Below are 16,233 nucleotides of genomic sequence, written 5' to 3' on the forward strand. Positions count from 1 at the left end.
TGATAAGGAGCTAACTTAATGCTGCGAGGCATCAGACTTGTGTTTTATAGAGTTGTGAGAGCTCTTGAAAAAAGAAGACAAACCAAGCCCAAGTCCACATCCCAGTGGCCGGACAACAGGACTACACCCAACATTGATGACAAGAAGACCACATCAAGTGTACCATGATGTAATGCGAGATATAATTGAATTTTGCTTGTTTAACCTTGACCAGCAGTCAAAACTTGTGTAAAGGGAGAATCATGGCAATTTTTATAATGAATGTATGTGTTTCCATTTTTTTCTAGTACTGATGATGCAGATATTGGCTCAAACAGGACCAGCATCTAAGATCATTCAGCATCTTCCTCAGGAAACACAGGTTAATACTTATATTTGGCACACACGAGGACATTACATATTAGGATTTTTAAGTTAGGAGATAAGAAAGTAGTTTCACAACAGTGAGGCCTGTGCAAGAAGGCTAACTGTACGTAGAGGTACACACTTGTTTATAATTTAATAGGATCAGTTCCTAGTCTAGATTTAAAGCAGCACCTACACCGAGTGAAATCTATTGCACAGAGAAGTTGGAAAGTTCTGGGAAAAACTTTGGGGTAAGCAAAAGCGATTATACAGTAAGCCCAAGGAGTATGTTATGCCTGAACCCACCCAGTAATGACCAATCATGTAATACATTGTATTGCTTCAGTGAACCATAATATCCAACTTAAAAATGGTACATTGGATTCGTGGAGACAGAGCCTACGCTTAGCTCCCTGTTGGATGGGAAGGGATCTTTTACCCTAAAGAAACTTCCGTACTTGTATAAACTCCCTCACCTGCCAAGATGTCGGTGAGCTATGACAGAAGGAGAACAGTTTTCGGCATTATATTTACCCAATATGGAGTGGTTAGAACAATGAGGGAGATAATTGTGCGCTCCATTGGGAACAAGTTGCCAACACTGAAGCTGCTCTCACGAAGATCAGTGGTGAGATGGTTGCCATGGATACAGAGGGATTATAATGGCATTGGATTGCGTCTTGGCAGCAAGGGGAGGAACATGCGCAGTAATTGGATCAGCGTGTTGCACTACATACCAGACAGTAAGGTAAACATAACTAATCTGGTTGTACACATCAAGGAGGAGATGGAGAAACTCAAAAACCCTGAACCATTTACCTTGGGTGGTTGGCTCACAGGCTGGATAGGCTCTCCAGGAACATTGACCTTGGAAGGGATTATATTATTTTCATTGTGATTCTAGTGTTAGTAGTAATTATATACCTGAGCAAATATGGAAGTGCACAACTTTCTAAGTCCACAGGAGGAACAGCATCAGTGACAGCAGGTAGGGTAAAGAAGAAGGGAATCTGAAAGTCGAAATACTTAGTAAGGACTAAGATTAGTTACTTAGGCACATCAATTTCGTGGCTTTAGTTGGTCCTTGGCCAACAGCCAAAAGGGGGAGACTGATGTAGCAGGGCTAATTAGGCTAATAGACACATAACCATAGATTTAATAACACTAACACAACACTAACTTTAGAATGAATGATCTTGGATTATGGGAACATAAACCAACCAGGGCTGTTGCCATAGAAGACAGCTCTGCATAATTAACAAATATTTCTCATTTAAAACATGTATTTTGAATTTACAAGATGGATGTGTTTTGTTTTTGGTTACATTTTGTGAAACTTCAGTCAGTGACCAAATACAGGGACAGGGAAGGAACAATGGATTCACTGAAAGCAGTAATGCTATCAGCAGTGGTTGAAAACAAGATGGCTACCAATGCTAGCCTTGTGAATCGGGTCATACAATTCCGAGAGATATGCAGGTGGCGAGCAGACATGAAGAATTTCTCAGGGTCAGATGAGAGCCACATGGGTTCAATTCGGTAGGAATCATTCTCCCATTTCACTGTCTAGCATCCCATATTGCTGGGCAACAGAAGAGTTAATGACAGGATGATTATTGACTGGTTTGTATTGATGTTTACTGGATAATGCTCACCGGAAAGGTAGGCAATATGATTTTGGTAATCTATAATTTCCTTCAGAGAGGCATTGTTCTTCAGACTGATATCTGGCTGCCCGCATTCTATACCTTGACTTTGCTACCTTAGGAAAGAGCATCTGACTATCCACAAGAGAAAACACTGGAAAATCTCAGCAGGTCTGGCAGCATCTGTAAGGAGAGAAAAGAGCTGATGTTTCGAGTCCAGATGACCCTTTGTCCAGCTTTGACAAAGGGTCATCTGGACTCAAAAAGTCAGCTCTTTTCTCTCCTTACAGATGCTGCCAGACCTGCTGAGATTTTCCAGCATTTTCTCTTTTGGTTTCAGATTCCAGCATCTGCAGTAATTTGCTTTTATCTGACTATCTACTCTGTCCATGCCACTCATAATCTTGTAAACCTCTATCAGGTCATCCTTCAACCTCCGTCGTTCCAGTGAGAACAAACCGAGTTCATCCAACCTCTCCTCATAGCTAATATCCTTCAGACCTGGCAACATCCTGGTAAACCTCTTCTGTACCCTCTCCAAAGGATTCACATCCTTCTGGTAGTGTGGCGACCAGAATTGTACATAATATTCTAAATGAGGCCTAACTAAGGTTCTGTACAGCTGCAGCATGACCCGCCAATTCTTATACTCAATGCCCCGACCAATGAAGGCAAGCTTGCCATATGCTTTCTTGACTACCTTATCCATCTGCGTTGCCACTTTCAGTGATCGGTGGACATGTATGCCCAGATCTCTTTCCTGTCAATACTCCTGAGGGTTCTACCATTTACTGTATAATTCCTACATGCATTGGACCTTCCAAAATGCATTATCTCACGCTTGTCCGGATTAAACTCCATTTGCCATTTCTCCGCCCAAGTCGCTAACCGGTCTATATCTTGCTGTATCCTCTGACAATCCTCTTCACTATCTGCAACTCCATCAGTTTTTGTGTCGTCTGCAAACTTACTAATCAGACTAGCTACATTTTCCTCCAAATCATTCATATATACTACGAACAACAAAGGTCCCAGAACTGATCCCTGTGGAACACCGCCAGTTTCCTTTCAGAAAAGCACCCCTCTACTGCTACCCTCTGTCTTCTATGGCCAAGCCAGTTCTGTACCATCTTGCCAGTTCTCCTCTGATCCTGTGTGACTTCACCTTTCGTACCAGTCTACCATGAGGTACCTTGTCAAAGGCTTTGCTGAAGCCCATGTACACAACATCCACTGTCTTTCCCTCATCTATCATCTTCATCACTTCCTCAAAAAACTCGATCAAGTTAGTGAGGCTACCCTTTACAAAACCATGCTGTCTGTCACTAATAAGTCCATTTGTTTCCAAATGTGAGTAAATCCTGTCCCTAAGAATCTTTTCCAATAATTTCCCTACCACTGACGTAAGGCTCACTGGCCTATAATTTCCTGGATTATCCCTGCTGCCCTTCTTAAACATTGGCTATCCTCCAGTCCTCTGGAACTTCATCTGTAGCCAATGAGAATACAAAGATTTTCGTCAAGGCCCCAGCAATTTCCGCCCTGCCTTCCTCAGTATTCTGGGGTAGATGCCATCAGATCCTGGGGATTTTTCTACTTTAATACTTTTTAAGATGCCCAATACCTCCTCCTTTTATAAAGAAACAATTTATTGATTAAAGAACCTATCCGCACTTGAGATCCACAATTTTAATAGTCCAACTTCCAAGCCAATATGTTAGATTTGCAACAGATACAAACCACTGAGCCACCCTCTGGCATTTTGATTCTCATGTTGCACCCTAATGCTGTTTTAATAAAAGTCGTTTCAGAAAATATACAACTATAATTTAAAATTTGGAGCAAGATTCCAAAGAGTACAAACTTCTGGAGGAGTGATCAATTACATGACTTAACTGTGGCAGCTGCTTTTCCCTACAACCAGCAAAGCAGATATTTATATGAACATTGCCTCATTCCGAGAAGATGTTAAGATATTTCACACCAGCCCGTTTTAGTTTTATTCTTGGCAGCTATGAATACTTCCTGAATAAGCTGGTCCATCAGTATTACTAAGCATCTCACTGAAACACTTAAACTGAATTTACCATTACACGGTTCATCAGAAAACCTGAAAGCATTTGCTCTCACATATTGGCTACCTGACTTTGAAGCTTAAGAGAAAATGCTGGAAAATCTCAGCAGGTCTGGCAGCATCTGTAAGGAGAGAAAAGAGCTGACGTTTCGAGTCCAGATGACCCTTTGTCAAAGCTGGCTTCTAAGCTTACCAGGTTCTTCCATGTGTGCTATGATCCAGTTAAAGGCTAACTCAGCCCCCAGGTTTCCTGTGTAGTACACGGCTTTCCGACACGCCTCTAGTGGAAAACCCATCTCAGCCAGCTGCATCACTGCTGATTCATCAATGTCAGGAGCTGTAGAAAAGGGAACAAAAACGGACAATGGCTATAATGGCAAACCCGGTGTTTTCAGGGGTGCCATCAATGTAGCAATACACAGGAAAGCCCAATGTCTGCACATGCAAATAAGAAATGCTCCAAATAGTGCCAGTGTTTGATGTTCAACGATTGAAAGATTTGTGCTGATCATTTGTAGAATATTACAAACTAGGCAATGTCCACAATTAAGATCAAATAATATACAAATTATACCTGGACTAGAATTACATTCACGGGAAGAATGGTTGGCTTATACACATTCCTCACTATTATTGTAAGGAAAGGATTAATCAAACTGGCAGCAGAGCTTTGCAAACTAACTTGAAGTAATAGTACGCTTTAAGATTTGATGCATAATACATACCACATATTTATAGAAAGTATTTTTAAATAGAAACACGAGGGCAGTTTGTGTGAAAATTGAAATGTGGGGGTTAAAGCAGAAAGCACTCCTCTAATTGGCTAAAATAAAATCACAAGTACATTTTCTAAAACAGGAGAATAAAATTGATACGTACACTCCATGAAATGGTTCAGCAGACTGCCTGGAAGATAAAAACAAATCATTATTTTACTTCCATTTCCCAGTCGCTTTGATCTCCTCCCGTTCAATTCCCTCAAAAACACTTTCAGGGGCGGCACGGTGGCACAGTGGTTAGCACTGCCGCCTCACAGCGCCAGGGACCCAGGTTCGATTCCCGGCTTGGGTCACTGTCTGTGTGGAATCTGCATGTTTTCCTCTGGGTGCTCCGGTTTCCTCCCACAGTCTGAAAGATGTGCTGGTCAGGTGCATTGACCCGAACAGGTGCCGGAGTGTGGCGACTAGGGTAATTTCACAGTAACTTCATTGCAGTGTTAATGTAAGCCTTCTTGTGACTAATAAATAAACTGTTTTTTCCGGCTCAATGATGCTATGGGACCATTTAAAATCTTTTGAATGTGATTTTCTTAATTTACTTAGAAAATGACATTGTACCTGAATATAACTAGCAAACAACTCTGTATATCTTTTGTAAAGCAATATTCAACAATTTAAAATTGTGTTAGCCAAAGGTAGTGGAATGATATTTTAAAATGCTGAATTATGTAGACAAGAAAACAGCAGGATTAGGCCACACAGGACATGAGCTGCTCCACTGTTCAATAAGATCATGACTGATCCCGCACTTCCAACTCCACTTTCCCACCCTATCTTCATATCCTTTGATTCACTTGATTCCCTTAGTGTCCAGAAATCTATTGATCTCTGTACCGAATATATTCAGCAACTGAGCATAAACAGTCCTTTAAAGCAAATTATTTTTCAGAATTATGTTTCAAAGTGCGGGTTCATGGGAGAGTTTACATTTGCAATATGAAAATAAAAGTGAACGGAACCTCGAGAAAGAAAATATTCCTCAAAACAGGCACGATTTTGGCTGTAACACATGTCCAGATTCTTGTCAGGAACCAAAGCAGGAACTCCATACCCACTGTTGCACAAGCTCAGTTCTCCAGAAATTGGTGTATTTTTCACGCAGGCAGCCAGGACTTTGGCAGGTAAGAAGATGAGGAAAGCCATGCACAAGATTCAGGCAACATGCAACTGCAATGTTTCCATTAGAAGATACTTTAAATACAAAGTGACCAGCAGTACTGTTCCTCAAATAATTAGTGGTCACTGAAACCAAGTTTCATTGTATTTCAAAAAATTTACATCACCTCTTGATATCAGGTATATTTCTTTGCTCTAAGTGTTGCAACTGCAAAAATCTTGGTAAAATAAAAAAGTGTCTGTAGAATGAGTTTTAATAATGATGTCAGGGACTGATTTTATGGTTTTTTTGACTGGCTGGGATCATTGTGTTTTATATGTGAGAGGTGTGTTTTCTTACCCTCCGAGTGATCGTCCCAATTTAAATCATTCCCACAGTAAGTTTAAAAGTGAATTTAAAAATTAGGAAGGTTATTATTTATTGTCATACACACACCCTGGAGGTTTGAAAAAAAAACAGGTCCCACTCACTTGACTCACCCACATAATCACTCACGCAAAGATTAGATAAAGATGAAGGAATAAAATAATACAATTACAATTTATGATCATCTCAATCTCTTTTGCCGCAGGCCTGTAGTTTCTTAGAGGAGTTGGTGCTTTGTTTGAAGTGAAAGTCTAGTAAAGCAGTGGATTTTCAGTAAGCCTCTTCTGGTTAACTTTGCAGGAGGTTGTTTCTCAGGTGAACTTGAAGTTGAAACAGGTTGGAGGGAAAAGTCTCTCTCCCACTTTCAAGGTAGATTTCTTTATTATCTTGGCTACTTATTTAACATGCAGCTGGTTTGATGGCTGTCCCCAGAACTTGCTGTTTTAAAAGTAGGCAATAAACATGGCTGTCTCAGTATGTGACCTGTTACGAGTCCAAAGTCCTTTTCCAAATAAGGTGGGTGGCAAGCTTGATTATACACGCTGTGTGGTGATTTACATTCTTTGAGAGTTTGAGACAGCTCATGTCTGTATCTGAATGACCCATTCAATTTGAAATTATCCCTTTGAATTAGTTTCAGGAAAAGGCATGGGGTGAGATTCTCCAGCCTCCCAGCCGCGTGTTTCCTGCCGGCGGGAGGTGACGCATTTGTGAGTGGTGGGATTCTCTGGCCCCGTCGCTGTCAATGGGAATCCCCACTGACATCACCTCATGCCGGCGGGAAACCCACAGGCAGGGATGCGCTGCCGCGGGACCAGAGAATCCCACTGGCGTGAACAGCCGGAGAATTCCGGCCATTGAGTCAACATCAGTCTGGAAAGTTCCTTCTATTCTTTCTTGAGACGGGGAAGTGTTTCAATCCACAAGAGAAGGCAGGTGATCCTTGAGCAGTCATTTTATTGTAGGTTTTTTTGGATTTTAGAACTATAAAGTATTGACGGAAGTATCATAATATATGGGAACATGACACGAGTTAGAACAAATTTAGAATCATAGGATCACTAAGTGCAGAAGGAGGCCATTAAGCCCATCAAGCCTGCACAGACAACAATCCCACCTAGGCCCTATCCCTGTAACCCCATGTATTTACCCTGCTAATGCCCCGAAAGAATCAACCTAATCCGCACATCTTTGGACTGTGGGAGAAAATTGGTGCACCCGGAGGAAACCCATGCAGACACGGGGAGAATGTGAAAACTCCACCCAGACAATGACCCAAGGCCAGAATTGAACCCGGGTCCCTATCAGGCAGCAGTGCTAACCACTAAGCCACTGTGCCGCCCTTCTTTCATATCAGTATCAGCTTTCTTAGCCCAAAATGATCAAGATTATTATACTTTGTATTCATTCCTTTAGTATAGTTCCATATCTGGTTTTGGATCTTCTGTTGCCTTTTATGTATTCATTTGTAGACCCTTTTTAAAAAACTGAACTTGTGTCCGTGGGGAGTTTCATGATACATTTAGTGTTGATCCATTTTCTAACATGCAGCTTCAAACATAGTTTTATCTTATAAAACCCAAACCTGTAAAAACTGCCCTTGGAATAAGAATTTATTACAGTTTTTAATGCGATGGAATTGAACTCAAACATTGACTGCCAAGCCTTTTCTATCTTATAAGAGTAAAGAAAAACCTTACATCAGGTTGCAATAGTCAATACTGCACTTTGTCCTAGATGATATTAATCTTTGCTGCAAAAATGCATATAAATCTCTTTCTCAAAAGTATAAGCAAATTATAAAAAAAGGAGACAATATTTGCAATTAGAAGGATTAGATAAATTATTAGAGAATGAATCACCTTTGGGTCGATCAGGCATCATAATGGGTGGGGAAATATCAGGAAGTTCCTCCTCTCCAGACTGTAAACCCGTTGCTCTTAGATGGGAGATATCGAGAAGATCTGGCATATCTATGGAGACATCTGAAGCACAATGCAGAGAGCTACTGTAGAAGTGCAGTATGTATTACAGGATACATGATTTGAAAGAAGCAGTCATTTTTTCAAGTTCAAGAGAACTGAACAGCAACAACTAACAATAGTTGGTGGTTAAAACTAGAGTATTTTGCTTTTTGACTTTATTAATCAATTCCTGGTAGCAACACATGAAAGACAGCACAGTCATGACGGGTTATCACTGTTGTTAAATGATATTCTAAATAGATGTAAAAAGGACTATTTTCCAGATTCTTTACATCATTTGATATGCATTTTATATATAGGTGCTAGAGTCACCTAACACATCTATATAAATGTGATCACAGGTGAACGCAGCAGAGATTAAATTCTACAATTTTAACTAACTGTGCTTTAAGTTAGTGTTAATAATGGCCACCATGAGACTACCAGATTGCCATAAAGAAACATCCAATATAATGTCCTTTAGGGAAGGAAAATTGTTGTCCTTACCTGATCTGGCCTACATGTGACTCCAGACCCACAGCATCGTGGTTGACTCTTAAATGTCCTCTGAAATGGCCCAGCAAGCCACTCAACTCCATGGTAGGGAGATAGTGAAAGCAATTGCAGTGGTTTTATTTTCTTATGACAGAAATCACCTAACTTAGTACAAACCAAGACTAAAACTGAGACCTTCCAGTACTACAACTTACAGTGTGTTCATCCATTTAGCCACCAGGGCAGCTCACCGTGACATTATTTTGAGTACAAAATGAGTACCTTGATAAAAATATAATTGTGCTTACCTAGTTTCTTTGGTACCCAGTCTATACCAAAGGTAAATTTCTTTACTTGAATAACCAAATATTCAGGAAATGAAGCAAAGTGGATTGTTCTGTAAATTAAAAAAATAAAGATTTAAATTTCCTAGCTTATTCCCGCTGGCCGACATTTTGACTGATGCAGGAAACATGGTGGTCAGGACCTTACGTGTACTCAAAGTGACGTAGAGTTCAGTAATTTAAATGTCTAACTCAATTTTGAATATCCTGGAGTCAGCAAAGTGGGGTGTTTCTAAACCCTATGTGAAACATGTCAGGTTAGTCGGTTTGTGAACCTTGGGGGAAGCCTGTTGTGGAGTTGGGAACCTTTCAACAGGTAAGTTTAAAAGATGTGACCAACTTCACATGTTAGAATTACTGCTGCATGATAAATATGTCTTGAATGCAGTAATTAATCATAGGGCTATGTACTTAAAATGTAAGCAACAATTAAATTAACCAGCATTGTTTTGGTATTCAGATGCATTTGACTACTTTCTCCACTGGCTAAAGAACTTTTATGCATTCAACAGTATCGAGAATGAGATATTGTCATCTGGACCCTGTGCTTTAATTTTTACATTAAAGTTCGGACATCTGTTGAGGGTTTGAAAAATCTGAACAGTTGGCTAAGCATCTGTTTAGTCAACTTCAAAGTCTCTTGTTTTCAGCTCTGTAGGGTTTATTCAAACAGCTGTGCAATGGAATTTTATTATGAAAACTTGGGCTGAGTTTCACAGAATCACAGAAACTTTATGGTGCAGAAGGAGACTGAGTCTGCATTGGCTTGCTGAAAGGGCATGCTACTAATCCCAGTCCCATGCCGTATCCCCATAACCTTGCACATTCTTTCTTTTCAGATAGCAATCCAATTCCCTTTTGAATTCCCCAATCCACCCTTTCATGAAGTTTGTTCCAGACTCCAACCACCCTCTGGGTGAAAACAAAATTCCTCACATCACTTCTACTCCTTCTGCCCATTACTTTAAATCTGTGTCCTTTAGTTCTTGATGTACTCTTGAGAAGGAACAATTTCTCACTATTTACTCTGTGCCTATGTCTCAGGATCTTGAATATTTCTATCAAGTTTCCTCTAATCCTCCTTTTCTGCAAGGAAAACAGGCCCAACCTGTTCAATCCATCCTCAAATCTATACTTGTTTATCCATGAAATCATTCTTCTGAATCTCATCTTCACTCTCTTCAATGTCTCACATATTTCCTCAAGTATGGTTCCCAGGACTGGATGCAGCATTTCAGATGAAGTCTAACTAGTACTTTTTACAAGTTCAACATGACCTCCTTACTCATGTTCTCAATGCACCTAAAATAACACCTAGGATACTGTATGCTTGATTGACTACTCTCTCAACATGCCCTGCCACCTTCAATGACTTATATACATATACACCAAAGTCCATTTGTTCTTGCACCTCTTTAAGAGTTTGTCCCTTTGTTTTATACTGTCTCACCATATTCTTCCTGATAAAATGAATCATCACACACTTGACCTTCATCTGCCACTTGTCTGCCCAATGTGTCTAAATCCTTTTGGAATTCAAGACTATCCTCATCACAGTTGACAATGTTTCCAATCGTCCTATCATTTGCAAATTTTGAAATCATGCCTTGCACACTACCATCTAGGTCATTAATATAAATCAGGAAGAGCAAAGGTCCCAACAATAACCCCTAGGGAACTCCACAACAAACCTTCCTCCAATCTGAAAACAACCATTTATCACTGCACTCTGTCTCCTGTCACTCAGCCAATTCCTTATCCAAATGCCTACTTTCCATTTTATCCAGGAGTTAGAATTTTGCTCACAAGTTTGTTGTGCAACACTGTATCAAATGCCTTCTGAAAATCCATATACACCACATCAACAGTATTACCCTTATGAACCTTCCCTGTTACAATCTCAACAAACAACAGCTAGTTAAACATGGTTTTCCTTGAATGAATCCACGCTGGCTTTCCTTAATTATCCTGCACCTATCTAAATGACTATTGATTTTGCCCTGATCTATAGTTTCCAGAAGTTTCCTTACCACTAAAGTCAGACTGTTTGGTCTATAGTTGCCAGCATTATCCTTAGACCCCCTTTTTGAACAAGGGTATAACATCCACAATTCTCCATGCCTCTGGCATCAGCCCTGTGTCTAAGGAAGACTGGAAGATTATCACCAGTGCCTTTGAAATTTCCACTCTCACTTCCCTCTGTATCTGTGAATGCATCTCATCCGGTCCTGGTGCCTTATCAATTTTAAGTAAAGATAGCCTTTCTAACACCTTCTTCTCAATTGTAAATTCCTCCAGTGCACCAGAATGTACTCTCTCACCTTGGCCTGGATAGCATCCTCTTCCTTTGTAAATGCAGATACAGGTGACGCGTTTAATATAGCTGCTACTTTTGCCTCCACTTACTAGTCTCCTTTTTTATCCCTAATCGGCCTTACCTGTTCGTATACCATCCATTCATTATTTACATGCTTATAGAAAACCTTGGGATTCCCTTTTATGTTAGCTGCTAGTCGCTTTTCATGCTCTCTCCTTGTTTTTCTGATTAGCTTTTTCACTTCCCCTCTGGCCCTCTATATTCAGCCTGATTTCCTTTGCATTTTCTACCTGACATCTGTCATATTCATACTTCTTCCTTTTCATCTTCACCTCTATCTTTCTCACCATCCAGAGTGTTCCAAATTTGTTTGTGCTATTTTTCCCCTTCAAGGGAATATATCTTGACATTGCCTGCTATGTTATCCCTTTGAAGGTGGCCCATTGTTCAGCCACTGTCTTTTCCACCAACATTTGATTCCAACTCACTTCATTCAGATGCATTCTCATTCCATCAAAGCCGGCTTTCCCCTAATTAATTATCCCCACTCTGGATTGCATCTTGTATTTTTCCACGGCCAACCTAAACCTAATACAATTGTCACCGTCCACTAAATGTTCTCTCACTGATATTAGATCTTCTTGGGCCAACTCATTCCCCAGAATCAGGTCAAACAATGCCTGCCCCCTTGTTGGACCAGAAACATACTGCTGCAGAAGATCAACTTGCTCCACTATTGCGCCTCTCTGTAATTTCTTTGCCATTTTGTTTCCCTACATCCCTTTCATGAGTTGATGGTCTATATACTACACCGATCAATCACTTAAATACCATTTTTAATACCACTCCACACCCCTTCCCCTACCTTTTCTTCCTTTCTTGTCTCTCCTAAACATCTTGGACCCAGGAGAATTTAACTCCCAGTCCTACCCTTCTTTGAGCCAGATCTCCATCATAAAATCATTGTCCCATTTGTCAACCTGTCTCTGTAGATCACCAATCTTATTAACCACAGTCCATGCATTTACATACATGAATGTTAATCTTGATTTAGGTTTTTTTACTTTCCCCCTTACTCTGACCCCAACTAATGGCTGGCTATAATCCCCTCTAGTTCTATCAAACTCGTCAAGTATTCTATTTACCTCGATATTACTCCCTTGATATATCTTCCTTATCAGTTAATACTTCTCTACTTCCCACTGCCAGATTTTCTCCTCTCCGAATTTCCCCTCAGATTCCCATGTATTGGTTGTGGGCCAGAAGTCGACGGAGGAGCAGGGGATGTCGACAATGGCCATTGGGGGAAGGGAGGGGTGTGGATGTAAGGGTGGAAGAGGGGCATAATTTGAGGGGGTTGGGGGAGAGGGGGGGAGAAGTGCCACCTCTGATCGGGGGTGGGGCGGGAGCCTCTGAGACTTCCATGGTGGACTGTGGGGGAAATTTATTCATGTTCTGATCGAGGAGCCCTTTAAATATGGCACTCCGATCTCGGTGCAACCGGGCGTTGCCGACATGTTGAGGGCCCCTCCCTCCCGCATGACAGAATGAAACACTTTTTTGACTGAGTGTGTTAGAATTTGGAGAGAAAATTGACTTGAGAAACATGCAGGTTTTCTCACCCGAATCAACACTCTGCCGTTTTTTGGTAACATTCCCCCCTTAGTTCTAGTTTTCTGGAAGAACCATTTCTTCTGAGCAAACAATGCTCAGGCCCATTTTTCATTTGCTGGTAATTACACAGTTAAGAGTAATAGTACCTGTGATCTTTAGCAATACTGTGTTACAATCAAACCAGCCTGGGAAAAGTGTTTGTTAAAGTAATTGGCTATTGGATAAGGGCCGGAGGTTTCCAGCCCCGCAGCGGCAGGGCCGGTGGTGAGCCATTGAAAAGTCCATTCACAATGGCGGGACCGGAAGATCCTGCCGGTGTGAAGGGCTGGAAAACTCCAGCCGAGAACTGGAAAACAAATTTACATTGTTCGCATACAAGTATGATCAGGGAACTTTTCTTTCCTCTGGCATAGGAAGATAATTTACTTCATAAACGAGTACCAAGAATAATACAACCAACTTCCCACTTACTTTACTGCTGCTGACTTTGCTTGGAGTGCACTGCTCCAGAAGTCAGTGACATTTTCTGGCTCTTGAAAAGCTTGGAGACAGGCACTGAAAGGGACCTTGGCACGGACAACCTCTCGTAAAGGCCTCTTTGCTATCTCAGCCTCTCTCCTCCTCATTTCATACGCTAAGAGTTCCTCTGGAGAACAACATTACAGCTTTTTAAAACTGGTACTGAAGAATTACATTCCATAAAACATTCACAAATAATGTTATTTATTGCTTATATAGTAATTAGAGATATTCTCCTTAGGATTAAGAACATAACCAGAAGAACTCCTAATACCATTCAGTTTCACAAGTGCAAATGTTTTTCAAGACAAGCTCTCTCAAAGTAAAGTTATGCATTTTCAATTATTGTGATAAACTATTGCAACATTCTTCATGCACGCATGAAATACAGTGACTTTTTTAAAATTAAGTTTATTTATTTATTGTCACAAGTAGACTTACATTAACACTGCAATGAAGTCACTGTGAAAATCCCCGAGTTGCCACACTCCAGCACCTGTTCGGGTACACTGAGGGAGAATTTAGCATGGTCAATGCATCTAACTAGCTCATCTTCTGGGCTGTGGGACGAAACTGGGGCATCCGGGGAAACCCATGCAGAGATGGGGAGAATGTGCAGACTCCGCACAGACAGTGACCCAAACTGGGAATTGAACCCGGGTCCCTGGCGCTGTGAGGCAGCAGTGCTAACCACTGTGCTACCGCACTATTGTATGAATTTTCCCGTATTTTTATTGTATGAAATTACGACCAGGGATGGCCTGCTTTGTTGTTTTAAATTACAGAAGGGTACAACAATTGTCATGTTCTTGTTCCTCCACTGTGGGTTTTAGATGTCATTGGAGAGTCAGAGGGGGAACCCAGTACTGCCCACAGGGAAAATGTACCTGCATATATGACAGTCCTTTGTGTGGTTTGTGCACTTCTTTCAGTGGTCAGTTATGGATTAGTGTAAATTCAGGTTATGGAGCAACTGGACATTATTAATCCCATCAGCACCCTACACCACCATTAGCACAACAGGATGGCTGTATTACATAACACGCACAGTATTCTGCAGTTTAAACTGGCTGACAGATGCTTTTGCACAGACATCCTTCTTATTTTCTAACATGCTCAGAAATTAGATCCATGTTAAACAAAAATTCACATAAAATTCAAATTTTTTCCAGTTTTAAATTGTTAAATGTCTTTCTAAAAACAAAATCAGAATCAATTTTGTCCCAGATCTTTTCAATAACAAAATGCAATACTTAGTAAATTATTTGGCACCTTATGAGTTTAGGGAATAGAGAATCCTTCAGTCATTTACAGCCCCTCGAGTTTACCTTTACATTCCCCTATGTTTGTTAGAAGCACCAGGATATACATACCTTTGTTACTAGCAGCCTCGCGGACAACGGGAAGTTGCATGATATAGTCAACTCTCTGTTTGTACTTTACTTTCCTGGACTGGCAACACTGGACCCGGTCTTCTACCATAAAACGAAAGACTTCACTGGGATCATCTGAGCCATTGTTGTTTCTCTGGGATACACAGGGGTTCATAAGAGCATTGAATTAAACAGACTATTTTCAAAAGAGTCAGCAGCACATCTAAGTGGAGGGAAATTCCTAATCCAAGCATTACAGATTTTCTTTTAAATTAGAATCATTGAACCTCACAGCACAGGAGGCCATTTGGTCCATCATGTTGTACCAGCTTTGAAAAGACTGTCCAAGTTAGTCCTACATCTCAGGTTTTCTCCCTATGGCCCTGCAAATTAGTTCTTTTCAAGTGCATGTTAAACTGCCTTTTGAACGTTCCTACGGAATCTGTTTCCATCACCACTCCAGATCTTAACAACCCACTCCAGAAAAATAAATCCTAATTTCTCCTCTAATTCTTTTGCTAGTTACTTTAAATACATGGCTGCTGGTTACTAACCCACTTAGAAAACAATTCCTCCCTATTTGCTCTATGAAAACGCTCAATTTGGAATACCTGGCCTCCACTAAACCTCCTCTGCTATAAAGGAGAACAATCCCAGCTTCTCTGATTTCTCCATATAACGCAAGTGTTTCCTCCATTATCCAGTCAGGGGAATGGCTGCCAGGAAGCCAGTGCCAAAATTCTCCGAGGGAGCCCTGACAAAACTCCTGTGTGGTGTGGAGCAGAGCCAGGATGTCCTATACCTGCATTCCAGCAGACGTCCATCCACTGAGGTCACTACTTCACCTGGGAAGCAGTGACCCATATAGCGGATGCCAGCTCGCTGCAGAAAAGGACAGGGCAATAGGGCCGCAAGAAGGTGAATGACCTTCTTTGCACAGCCCGATATTCCCTTTGGAGGTGAGGTTGCCAGTTCTATGTTTATGTCAAGCTGTTGTAAATACCGGCACCTGCTGAATAAACAGTGAGGGGGAAGACCCAGAGTGAGTGCTCTCTAATGATGTGCTAACGTATTAAAATGAGGTTCCCGGGCTCCCACAGCGTTTTTCAGCAGGTTCCAGTATTTACAACAGCTTGACATAAACATGAACCTGGCAACCTCACCTCCAAAGGGAATATCAGGCTGCGCGAAGAAGGTCATTCATCTTTTTGTGGCCCTGTTGCCCTGACCTCTTCTGCAGCGAGCTGGCATTCGCTATGTGAGTCACTGCTTCCCAGGTG

At 41.1% G+C, this 16,233-nt stretch overlaps 1 protein-coding gene across 1 annotated transcript in view; it reads right to left on the reverse strand.

The window, feature by feature from the left end:
• The window catches only part of usp13 (ubiquitin specific peptidase 13), a 94,463-nt gene that overhangs the window by 18,927 nt on the left and 59,303 nt on the right, over positions 1-16,233 (reverse strand). Inside the window, exons 12-17 of the mRNA XM_078207944.1 lie at positions 14,954-15,107; positions 13,533-13,707; positions 9,095-9,183; positions 8,190-8,312; positions 4,945-4,971; positions 4,259-4,402 (exon numbers count right to left, since the gene is read on the reverse strand). Coding sequence (XP_078064070.1) covers positions 4,259-4,402; positions 4,945-4,971; positions 8,190-8,312; positions 9,095-9,183; positions 13,533-13,707; positions 14,954-15,107 — 712 coding nt within the window. The remainder of the gene's footprint in view (positions 1-4,258; positions 4,403-4,944; positions 4,972-8,189; positions 8,313-9,094; positions 9,184-13,532; positions 13,708-14,953; positions 15,108-16,233) is intronic.

The sequence above is a fragment of the Mustelus asterias genome, chromosome 3, assembly GCF_964213995.1.
Source record: "Mustelus asterias chromosome 3, sMusAst1.hap1.1, whole genome shotgun sequence".
NCBI classification, from domain to species: domain Eukaryota; kingdom Metazoa; phylum Chordata; class Chondrichthyes; order Carcharhiniformes; family Triakidae; genus Mustelus; species Mustelus asterias.